A 25,261-nucleotide genomic window follows, 5' to 3' on the forward strand; every position below is an offset into this window, starting at 1 on the left:
TGAAAAGTGTCATCTTGACTTGAAATGTTAGCTTGCTGTCTTTCCGTGGATGCTTTCTGACCTGCTATCATCTCCAGCATCTGAATAGGAAGGGTTTGGAGGGATATGGGCTGGGCGCTGGCAGGTGGGACTAGATTGGGTTGGGATATCTGGTCTGCATGGACGGGTTGGACCGAAGGGTCTGTTTCCCTGCTGTACATCTCTATGACTCTATTTGTTCCTACAAACGATTGAAAGCTACCTTTATCTCGGGGGGGAAAGAAGAAAAAAAACACCCATTTGTGGGTCAGTAGGTCCCTTAAACCTACCAGGGATGTCATAGCCTTGTCCCTCATGAAACCCATGACGAGTAAGTCACTCCGCCTTATGTGTGTAGTCATTTTGTTTAAGCCACCGTGTGAATACCAGGTAAAAAACAATGACTGCAGATGCTGGGAACCAGATTAGAGTGGTGTTGGAAACCAAACAACCTAGTGATGTCATGTTCCAGAGACGGTGGTACCCTCGCCTCGGAGGATGGAAATGAAGGTGTTAGGAGAGAGTCAGTAACCAGGCGCTTCGGAATCCTCCCGAGCCCAGTTCGTGAGCTCAATTCTCAACTTCCCCATTTCCTCCGTGTGACGCAAAGCGGGGAGGAGGGAAAAAAAAAGATCGAAAGTTTTCCGCTGTGTCTAACATAGCTGTCAGCCTCAGGAGAGAGAGGAGAGAGAGGACAGAGAGCCGACCGGCTATTTCACACCTAACAATGAGTCCGCCGTACTTCGTGTTAGACATCCATGCCCAGACGATGGAAGAGTTTTATTTGGTAATGGACACTCTAGCGCCGGGGATGTGGCATCGTTTTGGTGAGTTCTGGGTCAAGTTTCACGGCGCAGTGTTACCGCCTGCACTTTCTTTCTGAGCGGGGAACGAAAAAGAAACAACGACCCTGTCTGTGGTCAGGGGGTGGGCAGAGTTAAAAGTCACACAACACCAGGTCATAGCCCAACAGGTTTAATTGGAAGCACACTAGCTTTCGGAGCGACGCTCCTTCATCAGGTGATTGTGGAGGGATTTAGCTTCGGGCTGGGCTTGGTCATTTAACGTGTTTAATAACTGTCATTGTATCCCCCACCCCTCCAGAAACGGATGGGTTCAACAAGAGGTTAAAGCAGAGTCACGCTGGACTCGGAATGTTCACTCAAATCAGTCTCAAAGTGATCTGTTTTGTGGGATTTGCAGATGTTGCCTTTTTGTGAATTGTAGGCGTGTCGCCAGAGGCAAACTGAAAGCGATTAGGCAAGAAGGTGGCGCCTGCCCCCTCCTTTCACGCTCTCATTGTTCCGGGGGATATTGGCATCTTGTCATTTTTCTTTAGTCCATCACAGGTCTGGTCCAGTACTGTGTAATGTTTCCACTCCCCACACTACCGCCAAGGGGATGCACTGTAGCTCTCACTCCCTCCTCCCATACTCGCTGCAGTGGGCATTCATTGCACCCCACCCGACCGCAGCAGCAGCAACAACCACCTGCATTGGTGTAGCGCCCACCGCGAGTATACCATGGCCTCGGGGTTTCACGGGAGTGTTGTTGACAAGGCAAACAAACAGCAAAAACAAATATCCCGAGCGGTGTTTTGTGTCAGAAGCTTGGTTAAAGGTGTAAAAGGGGGGCGGCAGTGTACTTGTTTCATTGAGGGGGAGGGATGTGTGCAATGCTAGAACCTGGCATCTCGGCAACCGACTCCTAGCTGCCAATGATGGGTTATGGCTTTTTTTTTTAAAAAAGGAAAGACATTGCAGATGGTATTGTCAGTTTAAAAAAAGTTCTAATCTCCTTGTTCAGATTGCTCTATTTCAGGTGCGATTGAAACCAAACCTCTCAGTTGGGGACACTACCATTGTATCACAAGAGCTCCCTAAGTGATATTGTTAGTTAAGTTCAGAATGAGTTATGGGGGAAAGGTAGGAAGATGGGGGTTGAGGATTGTCAGAACATTAGGTGCATTAGTCAGAGGGAAATAGATCTGGGTGGGTTACTCTTCGGAGGGTCGGTGTGGACTTGTTGGGCCGGAGGGCCTGTTTCCACACTGTAGGGAATCTAATCTAATTTCATGAACTCATTGTTTCCGCTGATGGGTGAGTCCCGAACCAGAGGACGCAGCTTAAAAATAAAGAATAGGCCATTTAGGACAGAGATGAGGAGAAACTTCTTCACCCAGAGAGTGGTGGCTGTGTGAAATGCTCTGCCCCAGAGGGCAGTGGAGGCCCAGTCTCTGGATTCATTTAAGAAAGAGTTGGATAGAGCTCTCAAGGATAGTGGAATCAAGGGTTATGGAGATAAGGCAGGAACAGGATACTGATTGAGGATGATCAGCCATGATCATATTGAATGGTGGTGCAGGCTCGAAGGGCAGAATGGCCTACTCCTGCACCTATTGTGTATTGTCTATTGAATGGTGGAGCAAAATACTCGCCTTCTGTTCCTACCTCTCTCGGTCCATTGCCAATCTCCACTTACCATATAACCAGGTAATAGTGACCCTTCTACTTGAATCTACAACCTTGTCCAGCTCTTGAATCTTTTTACAACTCTGCATTCTTCCAGTTCCGGCCTGTGCATTTCCTTGATTTCCTTCACCTCGCCACTGCCATGCCTTCTGTTGCCTGAGCAGTAAGATGGAGAATTTCTTCTCGATGTTTCTCTCTTTTAATATGCTTCTTAAAATCTGAATCTGTGGTCATTTTATCTATGACCCTACACTGGGCAAGAAGCACTGGGATATGAGACTACCTTCAAGACAATTTACCTTCTGGGGGAGTTATGTTTTAAGAGCATGTTGTTTTTCTATTGCAACAGTTTCAGGAGCATTAATGCTTTAGGCTGCAGCTAGGCAAATATCAAATGTGACCATTTTGGCAGGGTCTGTGCATAGGGTTCAGTGCCAGTCTCTATATCATGATACCCCTTGATTTGTTTCATTATGTTAAAAGTGACCATAGGATATAGGAGCAGAATTAGGCCATTTGGCCCATTGAGTCTGCTCTGCCATTTGGCCAAAGAATCCCTACAGAGTGGAAACAGGTCATTTACCCCATCAAGTCTACACCAAGTCTCCAAAGAGCAATCCACCCAGATCCACCTCTGTAACCATTTCCCATAGCTAATCCACCTAGCTTGCACCTTCCTGGACACTACAGGGCAATTTAGCAAGGGCAATCCACCTAACCTGCTTGTCATTGTGATTGGGAGGAAACCAGAGCAGCCGGAGGAAATCCCACACGGTCACGGGGAGAATGTGCAAACTCCACACAGACAGTTACCAGAGGGTGGAATCAAACTCAGGACCCTGGCACTGAGAGGCAGCAGTGCTAACCACTGAGCCACTGTGTCTGATATGTTTCTCAATCCTGCCTTCTCCTCGTAACCCTTGATTCTGTTACCAATCAAAGTACTATACAGATGTAATTTGTTGGTTCGACATTCATGTGTAAGGCTATTCTGTACATCACAAAACCACAAGTATTATGTGCAGAGGGAGACCATTTGGCCAACCGTGCTTCACAAATCAACTAGAGATTTTTGAGAATGTAACTAGTAGAATAAACATTGTAGAGCCAGTGATTGTAGTGTTTTTAGATTTTCAAAAGGCTTCTGATAAGATCCCTCAAAAAAAAAGGCAGGTGGGCAAAGTTAAAGCACTTGGGATAAGGAGTAATATATTGGCTGACTGGATTGGTTGACTGACAGAAAACAGTAGGAATAAATGGATCTTTTTGAGTGGCAGAGACTAGTGGGGTACTGCAAGGATCAGTGTTTGGGCCCCAGTTATTCACAATGTAGATAAATGACATGAATGAGGGATGCAAAAGCAATACTTCCATGACTGCTGCTGATACAAAACTGGGCAGCTATGTGAGGAGGCTTCAAATTGAATGAGTGCACAAAGACATAGCCATGCTGTATTTCATCTGCCAAATGTGAAGTGATACCCTTCAGTGTGATAAACACAAAGAAAGAATATTATTTTAAATTGTGATTTTGGGTAGTGTGGCTGTACAAAGGGATCTTGATGTCCCTATATACTAGGCAGTGAAAGTACATAGGCAGATGCAGTAAGCAATTAGGAACGTAATGGTGTATCACCTTCATTGTGAGAGGATTTGTGCTCAGAAGTAGGGGTATCTACTGCCTTGGGAAAAGATTTCCTAGCGTCACATTTACTGCTTTTGAAAATGACCTTGTATCTCTGTCCTCTTGTTCTCTTCCTTTCATGGGTTCTGTTTTTATTTTTGACAGTGGTCAATGTAGACACCAGACCTATCGAGATTTTTATCATCTTCCTGCAGGGTTATAATCTTGAGTATTGAGAGTTGTATTGGCACCTCCATGACTTGTCTTTTTCTCTCGTTCCTTGATTTGTCTCGCTGCTCACTTTGAGTCTTAGCAAAAATTGCAACAGAGTGAAATAGCTTCCTTTTAAATTAAAAGTCTGTTGTGCAGGATAGTCCAGATCAATGTAATTTTCCACTCAAATGCCCACTCAGAAAAATCTAATTATCATATAGCTGGTATCAATGGACTCTTTTTCTGATTAGCCATCATCGATACCTTTGACTCATTTTTGAAGTACTCTCTCGCCATCATTAAGCTGGGACCCTGACGAGCTCTTTTGAAAGTAACAGGATGGTCAAATATTTTTCTAGTGTAGAAATCACAGATGTGCCTTCTGTATTCGGAAATAAAGACGTCGAACATTTTCACTAAACAATGTTTGCCTTTTGTGCTCAAATCTGTGTTCTGTTCACAATTTCCATCTCTTGCTTGAAAATATTTAGCCTGGGGGTGTGTTGAATAATCAGACCGGGTAACTATCTGATATCATCACCCAGGAAATGCCGGCGTATAGATATTTTCATGTTTAAATATATGGGCATTCACTATCCATACTCCTACAAAGGGGCTATGCCTTTTAGTGAACATGGGTAGTGGAGAATGTGAGTTCAATACTGGGAATTATCTCTTCTGTTCATGCAATTTGTGGCATACTTAGCTAGAATGGTGAAGCACCAAGCTGAAGTGTTTGCCCTCTTAGAGTCAGAGTCATAGAGGTGTACAGCATGGAAACAGACCTTTTCGTCCAACTTATCGTAAGTTAACCTAGTCCCATTTGTTAGAATTTGGCCTATATCCCTCTTAAACCCTTCCTGATGCCTTTTAAATGTTGCAATTGTACCACCACTTCCTCTGGCAGCTCATTCCATACACACTCCACCCACTGCTTGAAAAAGTTACCCCTCCGGTCCCTTTTAAATCTTCCCCTCTCGCCTTAAACCTATACCCACTAGTTTTGGATTCCCCTACCTGGGACAAAAGACCTTGGCTATTCACCCTATCCATGCCCCTTATAATTTTATAAATCTCTATAAGGTCAGCCTTCGCCCCAGGAAAAATAGCCCCAGCCTATTTAGCCTCTTCCTGTAGCTTAAATTGTCCAACCCCAGTAACATCCTTGTAAATATTTTCTGCACCCTTTGAAGTTTCACAACATCTTGCCTATAGCAGGGAGAATAGAACCGAAAGCAGTGCTCCCAAAGTGGCCTAACCAATGTCCTCTTGATGACTAGAATCAAATATTCCTGGATCACTTTGCACTAATACAACTTCTGGATTAAAAAAAGGATATGAAGACACTTGGTAGATTCTAAACAAGATTTGCAAGGATAACATGAGATTATAATTGTTGTAAAGAATGAACAGGCAGAAACTTATTCCAGAGAAGTGAAAGGAAGCTTAACAGGCACATATAAAATCATGAAGTATTTTGAGATAAATGTTAAGAGGTTGTTTCCATTTGTGAGGAAAGTCCCTCTAAAGGCTATGAATGTAAGGTGGCCCCTAATTAAAAAATCATCTGATGCAGGAAACCTTTTTTAAAATCAGAAATTGGTTTAGCTTTCATGTCTGAGGATGTAACATCAATGGTCATTTATTTTCACCACCTCGCTGAAAAAGCTTGACAATCATCTTTTCAGGACAGTGCTCTATTTGAAAAGGAACTGGAAACAAAAAGACCTACCTATCTGAAATGGTGACTCCAGTATTTTATTCCTGACCGTTTCATTGCTAATGAACCAGAATGTTCGTGGGTGAATCCTATTGCCTTTCACTCATATTTATAAAAGCGTAGGGATCCTTCATTAAAATCATGTGATGATTATTCACTGCTGTCTTAAATGCAGGTACTTTTCTTTATGTGGCATCCTTTCAAGTCCACTGAATGACTCATTTACTGACAGTCAATAAAGCACTCTTGAAGAGTGGGCACAGTTGTGTTGCAGGAAACACAGCAACTCCAACATGCAGCAATGTGATGATGACTGAATATTCTTTTTTTTAATCATGAGAATTGAGAAGTGTGTAATGCACGGATATATGTTTAAGTTCAACCAAAGGGAGCGGCACTGTTTCAACTGAAATGGTGATATCTCTAATAGAGTGATGGCTCCCTTGGTACAGCACTGGCATATTCGCTTGATCTTTGCATTCAGACTCTGGATTGAGACTCGAGCCAACAACCTTCTGACTCAGTCAAACATGCTACTAACTGAGCTGTCGATGACGAAATATTGAACTTTTTCTTGAATAACAACAGAGGATGTTTTCAAGCCACAAATATCCAGATAGAAGGAAGATATTGTGGGTTAATAATGTCTTCAATCCAATATCAATGTCATTATCAGATATGATAGCATTTTGGAAATTAATCAGTATGAGGTTATACTATCAGCAGAAGCACTTCTCCATAGAGATTGAGTGAGATAGCCCAACCTCAGTGAACTGGGTTTGTTTACTTGAATATTTTCTGATTGGTTTCATTATGTAGAGTGTTGTTTCCAATTGCTATAATAAAGTCACCATTGTCCTACTGAGTCATAGGGCTACTCTCTCATTAGAGAGTGAGAGTGAGAGAGACATACAGACAACAGGTGATGGTTTAACCTGAGGGTCACCATGTCTTAGGCAAGGGGAGAGATTAAGGAGAATCATAGTAACCTCAGCCAGTGCAGGATTGAACCCATGCTGTTTGGCATCATTTCTGCATCACATATCACCATCAAGCTACTCAAGTATTAACATGCAATTGTACAAAAGTGTCACAAAAATAGGATTTAAAAAAAATCCCAATCAAAAGTCTGGTGGAACACTCAGAACTGTGTCTATACAAGTTATTGGTCACCAAGCAGGTTTTTGGTCGGGTATCATGCATAGTGCATTTGGTTTTCTACAAAATATTCAATTGGGTGGCAGAAAAGGTGACTACACAAGAAAAGAGCTTCTGGTGTTGAATAACACATTAGCATGGATAGAGGACTGGCTACCAAACAGGAAACAGTCAGGATAAATAAGTCATTGTATGAGTGGATTTGGGGCAGGAGCCTCTATATTTATGATCTGTATTAATGTCTTTGATGGAGGGATTGAGTGTCATACAGCCACAGATGTATCGAGCAGGAAAAAAAGGCCCTTTAGCCCATTGAGTCTGTGCCAGTCGAAAACAACCACTGAACTGTTCTAATCCCCTTTTCCATGGTGCATTGCAGGCAAATTTGCTGATGATACAAAGATAGGTAAGTAGTCCAGTTGTGAAGAATCTGCGAAGAGATGTTAAGTTAGTTGGCAAAATATTGACAGAATATAATATCAGAAAATGTGATTTTGGCCAAGAGTAGATTAGCACATTATTATTTAAAGGAAGAGAATGGCTATTACCACAGTACAAAGGGATTCAGGTGTGCATGACCCATAAATTTAGCAGAAAAATGTGGTGCTGGTAAAGCGCAGCAGGTCAGGCAGCATCCAGAATCCTGATTCATGAAGAAGGGCTTATGCCCGAAACGTCGATTCTCCTGCTCCTTTGATGCTGCCTGACCTGCTGCGCTTTTCCAGCAACACATTTTCAGCTCTGATCTCCAGCATCTGCAGTCCTCACTTTCTCCCCATAAATTTAGCATGCAGGTACAGCAAGTAATTCAGAAGGCAAATTAATGAAGTCTTGCTACATGACCACACTTAAAGGGCCATGTAAAATGTGACATTTTCACTTCAGGAGGGTTTTATTTGCAATAAAGGTGGCTCAGATAAAGCTAGCTAGGTAGATTCCTGGGAGCAATGGGTTGTTGTATGGAAGAAAGTTTGAGCAGATTGGGCCTATTACTCCATTGGAATTTTAAAGAATGAGAGATGATCATATTGAAACTTAGGTGATCTTGTGGGGGCTTAACAGGGTGGGTGCTGAGACAATCTTTCTTGACACAACATAGTTTTGAAACTGTGACTCTCTGAGCAAAATGAGGGGGGTCTTCCATTTAAGATGTAAATGTGGAGGAATTTATTCTCTCAGAATTAATGACAGAGTAGAGTGGATGTTGGGCCTGGGGTGGGGGAGGCAAGATTATAGAGTTATGGCTACTTTGCAATCAGATTGACTGTTATTTTATTAAATGGTGAACAGGCCTGAGGGGCCTAAAAGCTCAGTTCTTACGACAGTTTCATGATTTTGTAAATGATCTTGGTGCTAATGTGTCATGTCAGTGTGGACCATGTATGCAGCATCTTTCAGATACTGCAATCTGAGTGCAGGTACAATATGCATTTGATTGGTGGCTTTGTCATGTATGAGTGTGGGGGAATCAATCTTATGAAATTATTTGCAATACATATCAGATTCTGCATGATTTTCCATAAATTAAAGATGCCTACAATCAGCAGATGGAGGGTAAGTTCATTTAAACTGAAATGCACTGACTCAAAGAGATGGTTGAAACATAGTCAGAGGCTACAATAGCTTTAAAACACTTCAGAATGCTTTGAGATTGTGAACAGTCCCACATAAGTATGGTTTTCATGCTTTAATTCTGATATATTTTTATAACACTGCACAGTGCATCACTGAACAAGCTCCACCAAGCAGAGTGTGACATAACCACAGTGCATAATGGAGTGTTTGTTTTCCTTATCTCCTCCTAACTTTGCTCTACATAATCTCAATGTGAGGGAAGGAAGCCGATTAGCAACTTTTACGTATTCAAACTATCTTTTCAGCCTCTCGTATCGTAGCTGACCAGACTGAACTAAGGAAGATTGAATCTCTCGGAGGAAATAACAGCAGGACCAGAGAGTTGATGTGGGCATGGGGAATGAGACAAGCAACAGTTCAACAGCTTCTACACATCCTGAATGAGTTGCAGCTGTATCGTGCAGCAGATATTATTCTATCACGTGAGTATATCCCTTTCTAGGTAGAAATTTTTGACGTTCTAATAATTTTACTTTAGAAAAGGGATCAGAATGCTCATTATCAGCACATACTATTTTCAATGAGTCATCAGTTTGAATCCAGCCCAGGCCACTGGGCAAGTCTCGTCTATTTTGGCTCTAAAATTCAAAGATGAAATTGTTTGGAGTCATCATAAAGCCCAAATCCTGGTAGGACAGAACTCGCTATATAAAATTGATCTTAATTTGGCAGTAAATTGGCAATATCACTTGAAAGTATGGCTGGTGGGTGGAAAGTGAAAAATAATCATGTGTTCCTCTGAGGTATGTCAATAAAATAGAGTTGAGGGAGGATTATTTTACATGTGACCTGTATGATATCAGATTTTCATTGCTTAATATTGATGCTGGATACTTACAATGGAGGAGTCTGCCTTTTCGTAGAACAAATATTAGGAAATGGCCATCTTCAGTTAGAGACAATCTAATTATTGCCCCATGGCAATACTGTCATTGAATACCTCACTATCAAAATTCTGGGGGTTATCAATGACTAGGAACTGAACTGGACTAGCCATACAGATACACTGGCTACAAGAGCGGGTCAGAGGCTAGGAATATTGCAGTGAAACACCTCTGGAGCAGGTGGAACTTGAACCTGGGCATCCTGGCTCAGAGATAGGGACACTACCAATGCACCACAAGCATCCTTAAAAAAAACCAAACCAATGAATAAAGGAACAATTCACATAACTTGAGGGCTCACCCAGGATTTAAACCCAGGATCTGTTACATTTCCAACATCTTTCTGAAGTGGGAATCATACATCTAGGCCAAAACAACAGCAAAGTACAGTTGCCATAGTCTCTGAGGACCAAAGGGTTGCACTTTTGATAGAGAGAGACGATTAATGGTGAGTTTAGTCTGAGGGTCACCATGACCCCTGTAAAGGGTAAGGTTAAGAAGGTGGGGTCTGTATGATAGCAACAGCTGGTGCAGGAGTTGAACCTGTGCTGTTGGTATCATGCGGCATTGCAAACCACCAATCTAGTTTTCTGAGTTAGAGAATTTCACAAGTTCGTTAACCTTTGAGTGAATACATTTTTCCTCAGATGAGTCCTAAATGATCTACCCTGTATCCTAAGACTAAATCCCCTGGTTTTAGACTTCCCAACCAGGGAAAATGCTGTCCCTGAATCTAGTCCATCTAACCCTTTGAGAAGTTATACATTTCAATCCGATCCTCCCTCATCCTTCTAAACTTTAGTGAACACAGGCCCAGTCGAACCAATCTTTCTTTATAGGATAGTCTTACCATCCCTGGTATCAGCCCAGTGAAGCTCTGCTGCACTTTCTCTGTGTATCCTTTGTAGAGTGGAGGCCAAAACTGCGCACATGACTCCAGGTGTGATATCACCAAGGCTCTGTATAACTGTATAATTAGGCATCCCTAATTCTCAACTTTTAGATTTTCAAATTTAGCCACTTTGCTATATGTTTGCCCATTTACTCAACTTATCTAAATCACATTGAAGCCTCTTTGCTTTTTTTCTCTCAACTCTCAATCCCACCCAATCTTGTCATCATCCAGGTCATTTTTAAATATTGTGAAGGGCTGGGGCCCAAGCACTGATCTTTCTGTTGCTCTATTAGTCGCTGTCTGCCACTCAGAAATGGACATATTTATTGCCATTCTCTATTTTCTATCTGTTAATCAATTCTTGGTCCATGCCAATATATTACCTCTTATCCCATATGCTTTAACTTTGCCGACTAACTTCTTATGAAGGACCTTATCCAAGGCTGTCTGAAAACCCAAATACTCCATATTCACAGGTTCTAAGACCATAAGACAAAGGAGCAGAAATTAGGCCATTCAGTCCATCGGGTCATGACTTATGTTTCTCAACCCCTTTCTCCCACCCTCTTTCCGTAACCCTTGATCCCCTTGACAATTAAGACTCAATGACCTGGCCTCCACAGTCTTCTGTGGAAGTTCTCTCTTATCTATTTACATCCTTGGAAACTCAAGTAGAATTGTTCTGTGTGATTTGCTTTTCATAAACCATGTCTAATCCAGTGAAGGCTTTCCAAATTTTCTGTAATCCTGTCCTTTATTAAATAAACTCTAGCATTTTCCCTGCTACTGTAAAAGTGTGTTCTCTCTTTTTTTTAAATAGTGGGATTACATTTGACCCCCTCCAATCTGTACAAACTGCTCTATAGAATTTTTAAAGTTATATCCAACATACAAAGAGTGGCTTCCTTTAGTACTCTGCGATGTAAATGATCAGACTCTGGTGATTTGATGGCCTTTAACCTTGTTAATTTCCTCAGCATCTTTTTCTTTTACCATTACTGATTTACTTCAGTTCTGCCCCCTTGCTAGTCCTTGACTCCCTAACTAAGAATTAGTTAAGGAAACCAAAATACTCGGCAGAGATTATAAACAATTACTGGAACTCGGTTTAAGGACTCATATATTTGGAAAATGTAATAGGCCACTTTACACTTCACCTTGAGCTGTGGCATACCTCAGAAATGTCCAATCTTGCATTTGTGGGCCATTTAAGAGCATAATGTCAAGTCTTTGAGGATCACGTGGAAAGTTTAAATCCACTGACCTAGGAGGATTACAAAAATCTCTAAATCTTGATCCCCTTTCCAATCAAGAACCTATCCAGCTCTATCTAAAATACACTCAAAGTCTTGGCCTCCACAGCTTTCTGCAGCAATGAGTTTCACAGATTGACCACCCTCTGGCTGAAGAAATTCCTCCTCATCTCAGTTTTAAAGGCCATCCTTTCCTTTTGAGGCGGTGGCCTTTGGCTCCTAATCTCTCCTTCTAGTGAAAACATGTTATCCACGTCCAATCAATCAGGCCTCTGTGTCCTGTAAGTTTCAGTCAGATCCTGCTCCCCATCCACCCTTCCTTCTAAATTCAATCAAGTACAGACCGAGAGTCCCCGACATCTCTTCATATGACATCATCCCTGGGATCGTTCTTGTAAGACTCCTCCAGCACCAGGACGTCTTTCCTTAGATATGGGGCCCAACACTGCTAACAACCTTCCAAATGCCATCCGACCACAGCCTTATATAGCCTCAGCAGTACATCTCGGCCATTGCGTTCTAACTTCTTGAAATGAATGCCAATATTGCACTTGCCTTCCCAACTGCTGACTGACCCCGCTTGTTAACCTGAGGAGAACCTTGAACTGGGACTCTGATGTCCCTTTGTGCCTCAGATTTCCAAAAACTTTCCCCATTTAGAAAACAGTCTGCAATACTACTTCCTACCAAAATGTATAACCTCACATTTTTCCACACTGTATTCCATCTGCCAATTCTTTGTCCACTCGCTTAGCCTATCCAAGTCCTTCTGCTGCCTCCCTGCTTCCTCAACCTGTCCCTCCAACCATCTTTGTGTTATCTGTAAACATAGCAACAATGCCCTCAGTTCCTTTGTCTCGATCTTTAACTTATAATGTGAATAGTTGTGGTCTCAACACTGACCTCTATGGAATTCCACTGAGACTGCCATCCTGAAAAAGACTCCTTTATCCCTACTCTCTGCCTTTTGACAGACAGCCAATCCTCTATTCATGCCAGTCCCTAACATGTCAGGTTCTTGTCTTATTTAGCAGCCTCCTCAGCATCACCTTGTCAAAGGCCTTCTAGAAATCCAAATAGATCATGTCCACTGGCTCATTACCTCCTCAAAAAGTTCTAACAGATTTGTCAGCCATGGCCTCCCCTTGATGAAGCTGTGCTGATCTGCCCTATTTTACTGTGCACTTTCAAGTACTCCGCAATCTCATCCTTAACAATGGACTCTTACATTCTTACCAATGACTGAGGTCAGGCTAACCGGACAGTAATTTCCATTCTGCATAGTAATTCTGCAGTCCCACATCTTAAGTTTGTAAATTCATCAAAAAAAGTATACTTTTATCTAAATATTGCTGTTAAAATTCAATCACTTTTTGTTTGAGGAATGGTCACAGACCACTTCCTGTTTGATGAGTACTTCTTTTCTTTTTAATCTATTTTGGTATTGCTGGTGAAGTTGTGTTCAAACTCCAAGCTCAGTACACTGTTAATGGAAAAAAAAAAGAGGAAATGTAAAATATAAAATAATAGGATAGATAAATGGCCTGTTGGTGTTTCTTTTGGTTTATTAGTTTCACTGATTGTAGAACCCTAATTCTGGCAACAGAATTGTATATTGTGAAGTAGGTATGATTCAGTTCAACAAAGCAAAACCCAAATCCATAAAATGAGATTAAATGAAGAAAAGATCATTTCCTTATGCTGAAAGGGTCAAAACTTACGAGTGTACATTTTTGAAGCTGCTGGAGTTGCTCTGTTATACAGTATTTGCAACACAGAAACAGGTGATTTGCAGCAAATCTTTGATACACGTATACTTTTTGAAGAATTTTCAAACCTAAGGTTTCATTCCACAGGCAGAATGAGTAACACCTCTTTTTTTTGTTGTTGTTCGTCAGCATGTGCATTTTCGGGTCTTAGTATCTTTCTCTAAGCTGGTTGTTGGCATGCCAAGTTCTGTTGCATCCATGCAGCCAGTTTGGAGCCCAAGGGTCAGATATGGGTGTATTCTGGATTAGTGGTGCTGGAAGAGCACAGCAGTTCAGGCAGCATCCGAGGAACAGTAAAATCGACGTTTCGGGCAAAAGCTCTTCATCAGGAATAAAGGCAGAGAGCCTGAAGCGTGGAGAGATAAGCTAGAGGAGGGTGGGGGTGGGGAGAAAGTAGCATAGAGTACAATAGGTGAGTGGGGGTGGGGATGAAGGTGATAGGTCGGGAGGAGGGTGGAGTGGATAGGTGGAAAAGAAGATAGGCAGGTAGGACAAGTCATCGGGACAATGCTGAGCTGGAAGTTTGGAACTGGGGTGAGGTGGGGGAAGGGGAAATGAGGAAACTGTTGAAGTCCACATTGATGCCCTAGGGTTGCAGTGTTCCGAGGCGGAAGATGAGGCATTCTTCCTCCAGGCGTCTGGTGGTGAGGGAGCAGCAGTGAAGGAGGTGACACACGTGACATCACTTCCGCCCCTCACATCATCGCTGATGTCACACGCTCAGTGACTTCTGCCACCCCTACTGCCATGTCTGCCACTACTTCCGCCCCCACCAACGCCACTCACCTGCATTCTGCTGACACGCCCCCCCACAGATCCCACTGTCACCATCCCCGCACCCCAGAGGGGAACACCACATCTGTTCATGACTCCACCCCCATTACCCCCACCATCACACCCACTCCAGTTACTGGCATCGCCCCCACTCCCAGCTCCACACCCACACCAGATCCCAGATCCCAGCTCCCAGTCCTGCCGAGTTTTCACCATCCCTCCAGACCTTCCCCTCACTGAGGATGAACGACCAGTCCTCAGCAAAGGACTCACCTTCATCCCCCTCCGTCCACGCATCAATGAATTTAATACACGCCGTGACGTCGAACACTTCTTCCGCAGCCTCCGCCTCCAAGCTTACTTTCACAATCAGAACTCCTGCCCACCTTCCGAGGACCCCTTTGCCCCCCTCCAACACACTGCATCCACATGGACACCCCGCGCTGGCTTATTACCTCCCCTCGACCTCTTCATTTCCAACTGCCGCCGGGACATTAACCGCCTCAACCTGTCTACCCCCCTCCCCCACTCCAACCTCTCACCCTCACAATGCGCAGCCCTCCAATCCCTCTGCTCCAATCCCAACCTCACCATCAAGCCAGCAGATAAAGGGGGCGCAGTGGTAGTCTGGCGCACTGACCTCTACACCGCTGAAGTCAAACGCCAACTCGAGACACCTCTCCCTACCACCCCCTCGACCATGACCCCACCCCCCATCACCAAACTATCATCTCCCAGACCATACAGAACCTCATCACCTCAGGAGATCTCCCACCCACAGCTTCCAACCTCATAGTCCGGGAACCCCGCACTGCCCAGTTCTACCTCCTTCCCAAGATCCACAAGCCTGACCACCCTGGACGACTCATTGTCTCAGCATGCTCCTGTCCCACTGCACTCATGTCTACCTACCTCGATATTGTCCTATCCCCCCTAGTCCAGGAACTCCCCACATACGTTCGAGACACCACCCACGCCCTCCACCTCCTCCAAGACTTCCCTTTCCCTGGCTCCCAATGCCTCATCTTCACCATGGATATCCAATCCCTCTACACCTCTATCTGCCATGACCAGGGCCTCCAAGCCCTCCGTTTTTTCCTCTCCCGATGTCCCCAACAGTACCCTTCCACCGACACTCTCATTCGTTTGGCCAAACTGGTCCTCACTCTTAACAATTTCTCCTTCGAATCCTCCCACTTCCTCCAGATCAAAGGGGTAGCTATGGGCACCCGTATGGGCCCCAGCTATGCCTGTCTCTTTGTTGGCTACGTAGAACAGTCGATCTTCTGTAATTACACCAGCACCACTCCCCACCTCTTCCTCCGCTGCATTGATGACTGCATTGGCGCCACCTCGTGCTCCCGTGAGGAGGTTGAGCAATTCATCAACTTCACCAACACATTCCACCCTGACCTTAAATTTACCTGGACCATCTCTGACACCTCCCTCCCCTTCCTGGACCTCTCCATCTCCATTAATGACGACCGACTTGACACTGACATTTTTTACAAACCCACCGACTCCCACAGCTACCTGGATTACACCTCTTCCCACCCTACTTCTTGCAAAAATGCCACCTCGTATTCCCAATTCCTCCACCTCAGCCGTATCTGCTCCCAGGAGGACCAGTTCCACCACAGAACACACCAGATGGCCTCCTCCTTTAGAGACCACAATTTCCCTTCCCATGTGGTTAAAGATGCCCTCCAATGCATCTCGTCCACATCCCGCACCTCCGCCCTCAGACCCCACCCCTCCAACCGTAACAACGACAGAACACCACTGGTGCTCACCTTCCACCCTACCAACCTTCGCATAAACCAAATCATCCGCCGAAATTTCCACCACCTCCAAAACGACCCCACCACCAGGGATATATTTCCCTCCCCACCCCTTTCCGCCTTCCACAAAGACCGTTCCCTCTGTGACTACCTGGTCAGGTCCATGCCCCCCTACAACCCACCCTCCCATCCTGGCACCTTCCCCTGCCACCACAGGAACTGTAAAACCTATGCCTACACCTTCTCCCTCACCTCCATCCAAGGCCCTAAAGGAGCCTTCCACATCCATTAAAGTTTTACCTGCACATCCACTAATATCATTTATTGTATCCGTTGCTCCCGACGCGGTCTCCTCTACATTGGGGAGACTGGACGCCTCCTAGTAGAGCGCTTTAGGGAACATCTCAGGGACACCTGCACCAATCAATCACACCGCCCTGTGGCCCAACATTTCAGCTCCCCCTCCCACTCTGCTGAGGACGTGGAGGTCCTGGGCCTCCTTCACCGCCGCTCCCTCACCACCAGATGCCTGGAGGAAGAACGCCTCACTTCAACCCCAGGGCATCAATGTGGACTTCAACAGTTTCCTCATTTCCCCTTCCCCCACCTCACCCTAGTTCCACATTTCCAGCTCAGCACTGTCCCCATGACTTGTCCTACGCGTCTATCTCCTTTTCCACCTATCCACTCCACCCTCCTCCCTGACCTATCACCTTCATCCCCTCCCCCACTCGCCTATTGTACTCTATGCTACTTTCTCCCCACTCCCACCCTCCTCTAACTTATCTCTCCCACACTTCACGCTCTCTGCCTTTATTCCTGATGAAGGGCTGTTGCCCGAAACATCGATTTTACTGCTCCTCAGATGCTGCCTGAACTGCTGTGCTCTTCCAGCACCACTAATCCAGAATCTGGTGTCCAGCATCTGCAGACCTTGTTTTTACCTAGATAAGGGTGTATGTCCTAGTAATCCATTCCTAAGAAATAAGATAATTCCATCAGGTCCTGTCAATCATTATGGTAAACTCAAACCTCCTTCCAGCCTTGTTTATCTAACACTAACAACAAGAACTTTTATTGCTTTCCTCCCTCAAACATTTATCTAGCCTTCCCTTAAGTAGATGTCTCAACTACCAAGTTGCACAACAAGACTTGGACTCGTTGGATCAAATTGCCTGTTCACATCTTGTGAATACTATCCGACAAAGCAGTGCCAACACTGACAGATTTGTGTTCTCACTAGTGTCAACTTTTTCTGGATAAATGGGGTGCGGGCAGAGAATTCAAGGAATTGTTCTTTTAGTTTAAGTCCCAAAATGTGGACATTTTATTTCCTTTGTAGAAGTGAACCGAATCATCTTCAATGTATTGGAGGTCTGCTTATTTCTTCCTCTTGCTATTAAGAACTCACCAACGAATGAAACACCAACAGACTACTTATCAGTGTGTTTTTGTTTCAGATTTCCAGCATCTGCAGTATTTTGCTTTTGCTTATTATATTTTACACTTCCTCTTTTCTTTGTGTTAAACGTCAAACTTTGTACAATGTCAGTAACAATTCCAAAATAGATTAAAAAGAAGAGGAGTGTCCATTAAATAAGATATGATTTTTGACAATATACTAGACCAAAAAAAAAGCTGAGTTTTTTTGTTACATGACACAAATGACTTGGATGAAGATATGAATTTGATTGTAAAAGATTGACACTAAGCACTGATCAATGTGGCACACTATTCATTACATCTTTCCAGTGACCCATTTATGTCTGTCTTCTATTTGCTAATCCATCTTCTATCCAGGTCAATTTGCTACCACCATACCATGAGCTTTTATTTTCTACAATGTGACACCTTAGCAAATGCCTTCTAGAAATCTAAATACCATTCATCCATAACTTCCCCTTATATCCAGAACACACCCCTCAAAATATCTTTACTGTTTAGTTAGCATTGAGCACTGTAGTTTCCTTTCTAATCTCCCTTATTGACACTCTGAAGTTTGTTGTGAACTGCAAATTGCATGCCTGTTTCTGACACACATGATCTTCTGTCTTGCATTATGCTATCTGCAGGACTGCTAGCTCCTTTTTTCTTAAAAGGAACTTGAATTACTAGTTAGTTGCTCAAAGGATGACAGAAATATTTTGCATTTTCTGCATTTATATTGAAACAAATTGGTATTTCTCTTGACTAAAAGTTATCTGTGGTAGGCAGAACAGTCTTTTACGGTAAAGGATTTTCCTGGAGTTTCTCTCTCTCCCTCTCTCTGGTTCTCTAGCAAGCTAGACAACATGTTTAGCCACATTAGAAATCCTTATGCGTTTGGTTTTTTAAATCAGAGTATTAGCTTCCATTTGCACTCCTGCACGATGGACCTTAGAGAGTGACATCCTGCTGCTCTCTCTCTTCCGGATCTCAGCAGATTGCCTCTGTCGGTCAGTTTTCAAGATTATCACAGACACAGCTTCCCCCTCAAAACCCATAATGTGAATCATGTGGGCCTTGTACATTTTAGAAATAGTTTTTTAATCAACCTGTTCAGAAATGTTATGACATACTCCCGGAGCATGTGTGACTTGAACCTCGGCCTTCTGGCTTGGAGGAAGGGACACCACCACTGCACCATAAGAGCCCAGTCAAGTAAATTTAGACTACACAGAATAAGCAATTAACTTTCCTCAAGTCTTTTTTTCGTCTGAACAACCTGTTCATAAATGTATTAGCTATTTTTAAGACTTAGAATAAATGGACAATTTAATGGATAACTGTTTACAATCTGATCTCTTGACACCTTTCTGGGAATATAGGATCGAACAGTCTAACCATTGTAAATATAACCACTGTAAAGATGTAGCTGCAATTGTCTCCAAGTGTAAATACCTTACCCCTTCTCCCCAGAAGAAAATCTGGGCCTACCTTTAATCTAATGGTCACATCACCAGGCCTATCGTCAGGTCCAGGTCACATGTCCACTTACTATACGGGCAGTCCCTGAGTTGTAAATGGCTTCCATTCTTGAGTCCGTTGCAAGTCAATTTGTATGCAAGTCAGAACATAACGCAGTACAACATAAAACAGCCTCTTGCAAGTACAAAGGAACATTCATATGTCAGACCTCTAAAATTAATATTATTGCACGAATGTGATAGCATTTGTAAGTTGAACATTCATAAATCAAGACTCTCTCTGTCTGAAGTCCAAATATCAAAACATAAGAAATGTAGAAACCAGGGTCAAATTTGTCACTTAACTAGATATTCACCAAATATCCTTAGGCATCACCTTCCCATAACCCACAACCACTTCCATCTAGAAAGATAAGGGTAGCAGATACATGGGAACATCACCACTTGCAAGTTCCCCTCCAAGCCACTCACCATCCTGACTTGGAAGTATATCATTGTTCCTTTATTATCGAGGGTCAAAATCTTGGAATTCCCTCCCTGAGAGCATAGTGGGTCAACTTACAGCAAGCGGACTTCAGCAGTTCGAGAAAGCAGCTCACCACCACCTTCTCAAGGGCAACTAGGACAGCCAACAAATGCTCACCAGCTAGTGACACCCAAATCTCTCAACTGAATAAAAAACGTCATTTGTAATTTTAGGGCCATTTTGGAATGTTGGAATGTAAGCAATCTCGAAAGATTGTGGAAATACTATAAATTATTAGCTTTCCGAATATCACTTTCCCCATTTGGGTAGTTTGAGTAAGTTTAATCCTTATTTAAACTGAGCTGGTTGTTGATCTTAATGTGAGCACTTTATCCAGAAACTCTACATTTCCTCTGGAATTCATTTGATAAGCTGCCATAACATTGGTGAGAAACCTCACTTAAATACCATGAACACATTTTTCACTGATCTTCAAAGCTTTGCCATTTTAGGTTCTTCTGTATATTTAATATTTGGTTTTATGAAAAACGTAGCCTGCATTTGGAGGGTTTTGGTTGTCTATCTTGAATCAGTGTACAGAATCTTATAAATATTGGTTACTGTCTGAACTATGAGATTTGAATTTCTACAGTAATTTAATCTAATTGATTTATTTACAAATGAAATATCATCCAGATGTTAGATTTTAGTCTCTGTCACTGGCAAGGCCAGTATTTATTGCTCATCTCTAATTGTCCTTCAGAGATGGTGGTGAGCTGCTTCTTAAACCACATGGGCTGCAACAGTTCAAATGTACCTACAATGCCATTGGGTAAGGGTTTTATAGGATTTTAACTTTGCACCAGTGAAGGAACAGCAACAACTCACAGTAAGTTAGAATGGTTGTGAATTATGGTAAACCTGCAGGTGATGGCATTCCAATGCTTCCTTTTCCTTGTAAGCAATGTAAATCTCAAGATGCTGTCAAAGAATTTTTTATTCTAAACCGTACACATGTGGATAGTGAGCAATAAGATGCCTATCAGTGTCAGTATGTTAAGATCTTTTCACTGTTTTACAACATGATTGTGGGCTATTACTAAAATTGCATTTTGTTTTACAAACAGGACAGCCTGCAACTTCTTTCGTTACGCAACCTGCTAGTGCACACATTCCTTTACCAGAAACGTCTGAGATGTTCTGTTCACCTCTACCTTCTACAAGTCCAGAACTGAACTGTGCAAATACTACAGATTTGTTGAACAATGGTAATTACGAAACCTGGGCAGTTATTAAGGGAATGGGCTTGGTGATCGTAATATATTTATACGTTTAGTTTAGTACAGCCCCATTAGTATGCTGATGTACAGTAGTAACAATTAATGTTTCAGCAGTGTCATAATACTCTGAGCTGCATGATAGTTTTGAATAGGATTATATCAAATGGAATAATTCCTATCAGACTCTGAAATCTTGCACAAATATAATGGTTACAGTGGCATACAGAAAGACATGGTTAAAATTGTAACAGGACTTTGTACTTTATTCAGAAACATCTGTACCAAATTACAATACACCTATTTCTTGGAGGAAAAAACATTTACATACCAGCAGCTAACATTACTGATGTGCAACACTGAAGATATTCAGAGTACAGAGTAAGTTATGTCAGAGGCGAGAGTAGAACTGCAGGGTTTTCGTTTGTAAATTTTTAGCTCTCGTGTCTGATATTTGTCTTTATTCTCTGCAGTGAACCAACATGATCCACTTCCTAGACCATCTATTCCTGAAAGTCTCTTGAACTCTATTTTAGAGCCAAACTGTGACAAGTGCAGTCTGGTAAGGTTAGCAGCGCATTTAGCATTTTAAATAAATCATCTGAACATTTCAATAATTAAAGATTACTGGACATTTAGTGTATGGGATCTGTTTGCCATTGTTATTGTAATATTGGGATCCTATTTATTGAGGATCATAAATTTACCAGAAAGCAATTAGTTAGAGGCTGCTGATGCGTTAATTCATAGTGTCAAATATTTGAAAAGGAAGTTTAGAAAAGAATATGAGGAAGAGAAAACATTATTATGAAGAAGATAGTTCCACTTGAAGACCCATCACTGGCACCAGCTGAATACTCTCTTAATTTCTGCCCTTGCGTAAAAAGGTGTAATTAATTAAGGATAGCCAGGAACTTTACCTTGAGGTTCTGTTCTTCAACTTGGTGCCTAGCTCCACATGCTGTTGAGTCAGAACGTCCTTCCTCATCCTACCTGGTGTGTTGATATCTACACGGAGCACAATGACTGAATCTGTGCACTCCAAGTTCCTCCCCACCTCTTGGTAGTGCATTCTGGACTTGCAATCTTAGCTGCAGAGAACGATGTCCACAAGTCTCTCTGTTAGAGTTCCTTATGAACGTTACATTCGTTTTCACTCTCCCTGGTTGAAAAGCATCCTGTACCACAGTGCCATGATCAGTTAGCTTATCCACCATACAACTCTCCCTCATCCAGGCAAGCTGAAAGATTCGCAAACCTGTTGAAGATTGGAGATGCTGAGAGTGTTGCCCTCTGGGTCTCCTTATTTGCCTCACCCACAGTCATACCCTCCTTTCCCTGACCACTGACCAAATCGGAAGATCTTCTCCAAAGGTGAGTGAGAGCTTCCTGGTACAAAATATCCAGGAAATTTCCAGTGTCTGTAGTTGGGCCTCCAGCTTATGAACACTGAGTTGAAGCTACTTGAGGTGTTAATGCAGATATGGTTGCCCTGATCACATTGGCACCCAAAATCTCCCACCTAGCAACTTCCTGCCAACGTTGATATTACTTTTCAAATTAACTATTTCAATTACTTATCCATTTATTTGTTTATTTTTACTATATAATTAACCCCACCAACAGTTTCTGTATTATTTTAAACTTGAGGAATAGGACATTAACCATTTGCCAGATACACTCAAAACAACTAGATTCTTCCCTTGTAGTAGAGTAAGAACCAACTACAAGCTGCCTCTGAGACCTGCCCTCCACACTTTCACTCAGGGGAGGTCATGATAGATCTGCATAGGGAAGTAATGAGGGACTGTTCCTCATTGGTGAAAGGGTTGGATACCAGAGCACACCGAATTACGGTGAATGGCATAAGAACCGAAGGTAAAATGACATTTTAAAAAAATACTCGTTTAAGCAATTTTTATTGTAATGTTGGCAGGGAAGTAGGGAAGATAGATTTAATTTTGATTTTCAAATAGAAATGGGATAATTGTGCAGAGAAAAGCATTGTAAATCTCTGGGACTAGATTTACAATGCTCTCTCTGCATAATTATCCAATTATAGGTGTGGGACAAGCCACACAGCTTTTGCAGCAAGCACATCTAGACATCACAAGCTAAATTAACTTTTTCCTGTGCTATAACCATTCCCTGAATCTGTGTACGAATGTATCTGCAATTGTGCACTTGATTTTTCCAATCATTTTCGTTCTTGGGAACGACTTTCTAATCCTTTCTCTCGATTCATCCCCACTCCCACCCATTACCACCACTTAATCTTTCATCCATGCCAAATGGCAGAACACACCTATTTTGATGATAAGGAAAGAAAGAATGTCACATGTGAATAGCACTTAGTTCTTGAAAAGTAATTTATCTTTGGTGCCTATTTGTACATTTCATGTGTGTGCGTGTGTGTCTCAATATGAATTCCTGTTCATGTTATAATGTGTTCTTTCTGGTTTGTTCAGGGTGAATTCAGCAACATACACCTCCGGGAATCTGATAACCATTCTGTAACATTCAACTGCATCTGGTCCTTGCAGGACCTGAAGGACGCAACTGATAATTTCAATGAAAGATATAAGATTGGCTCAGGAACATTTGGCCATGTCTACAAGGGTCACCGGTTCAATACTGAGTACGCCATAAAACTGCTAAAGAAGGCACGTCTCTTTATCTTCTAATAAGATAGATTCCTGTGGTGATCTTGTGCACCAATGTGTAGCTTGTTTTTTAATACATCTGTGTTAACAATGTCTAAAAGTATTTTGACATGAGAAGGTCTGATGATCATAGTTTTCCTCTGTCAGTTAAAACAGCTGGTTTTAAAAGTTGCAAAAGACTTAATGAAATTGCTGCTTGCTGCTAGAGATGAAAGGGTTTGATTGTAGGTGACAAGTGAAAGCCAAGGCAGACTATCCCACTCTCCTTAGTATCAGATCCAACATAATCTACCGAGTTTCCTCTGAATGGGCTCCGTGTATCTAGCATGTGAATCTAATAGGCAATACAAGCAGGTCCACACGTGGAAATGAGAATCTGTGCAATCGTAAGCCAGCACTTTGGTCCTAGAATTGGAAGTGGCTGGCAGTGCAGGAGAGAGGTGTAAACAGGATTGGCTGGGTCACACGATTGTAGGATCATAGAATTCCTGCAGAATGGAAGTAGGCCATTACACACATCAAGTGAACACCGATCCTCCAACAAGCATCCCATCCAGACCAACACCCTTATTCCTGTAACTTTGTATTTCCCATGGCTAGCCCACCTAGCCTACACATCCCTGGACACTATGGACAATTTAACATTGCCAATCCAACTAACCAGCATATCTTTAGACTGTGGGAGAAAACCAGCGCACCTAAAGGAAACCCACGCAGATGCTGGGAGAAAATGCAAACTCCACACAGACAGTCATCCAAGGGTGGAATCAAACCCAGGTCCCTGGTGCCATTAGGTAGCAGTGCTAACTACTGAGCCACAGTATTGCCACTGTGTAGGAGGGTTACCATGGTGTATGGAGATGCCCAAGGGTTCCATGTTGGATTGAGAGGGAGAGGTCACCCTCCTCCTGGCCTTTGAAAGGAAAGGAAAGAATAAAAATAACTTCCTCTCTTTGTGTTGGAGTTTGATCAGTGTATTTAATGTATAACCATTCTGCCCCCTGGTTGGTATCCCTCTCACTTATTCTAAAGAGTTGGTTTAAAATATGTAATCTGAGGCAAGACATGCAGCACTGGTCCAGGTAAATGAACGAATTCATTTAAGTCCAGTTTCCGCTGGTTTAGTAGTATTTCGATTAACCCTCTGAAATCTGTTCGAATAACTCACTTGGTCACACTGGCTTAGTGGTTAGCACTGTTGCCTCACAGTGCCAGGGACCCGGGTCCGGTTGCAGCCTTGGGCAGTTGTCTGTGTGGTGTTTGCACGTCCTTCTTGTGTCATGTGGGTTTCCTCCAGGTGCTCCCGTTTCCTCCCACAGCCTAAAGAGGTGCAGATTAGGTAGATTGGCCATACTAAACTAGGGATGCACAGCCTAGGTAGATTAGTCATGGGAAAAGTGCGATTATGAGGATGGGGGTGGGAGGAGGGTGAGATGCTCTTCTGAGGGTCAGTGCAGACTTGGTGGGCTGAATGGTCTCGTTCAGCACTGTGGTTATTTTATTGTTAGTCTGAATAATCGCAGTTCTTGGAAAACTACAAGTTAGTATCCTGTAGCATTCTAATAGTGCTTCAGATTTGAATTTTGTTGCCATTCTGGTATTGTTGTGGAACAACTGAATACAGGGAAGGTGCTTAAATATGAGGTTGTGTGTAAACTGAAATAACTGTATTCAGTTCTGTTGATACTGGTCATGATAAAGAGTTCACTTCCCATCAGCCCTTCTTAGCAGCACAGGATATTTTTGTGTTGCAG

The 25,261-nt window shown here is 42.8% G+C and overlaps 1 protein-coding gene across 3 annotated transcripts in view; it reads left to right on the forward strand.

Annotated features, from left to right (window-relative positions):
* The first annotated feature begins 445 nt into the window (after nt 1–445).
* Nucleotides 446–25,261, forward strand: part of LOC122559162 (interleukin-1 receptor-associated kinase-like 2) — a 48,862-nt gene continuing 24,046 nt past the window's right edge. The window contains exons 1-5 of one of the 3 annotated variants that reach the window (XM_087994507.1): nt 446–845; nt 9,085–9,261; nt 20,695–20,835; nt 21,318–21,406; nt 23,313–23,507. In XM_087994507.1, the coding sequence (XP_087850633.1) occupies nt 746–845; nt 9,085–9,261; nt 20,695–20,835; nt 21,318–21,406; nt 23,313–23,507 (702 nt within the window). In that variant the 5' untranslated portion in view covers nt 446–745. The remainder of the gene's footprint in view (nt 846–9,084; nt 9,262–20,694; nt 20,836–21,317; nt 21,407–23,312; nt 23,508–25,261) is intronic. The other 2 variants (XM_043708533.2, XM_043708532.2) reach the window with 2 other exon arrangements.

The sequence above is a fragment of the Chiloscyllium plagiosum genome, unplaced genomic scaffold (genome assembly GCF_037043375.1).
Source record: "Chiloscyllium plagiosum isolate Xiang-an unplaced genomic scaffold, Cpla_swu_hap1 HiC_scaffold_14, whole genome shotgun sequence".
NCBI lineage: Eukaryota > Metazoa > Chordata > Chondrichthyes > Orectolobiformes > Hemiscylliidae > Chiloscyllium > Chiloscyllium plagiosum.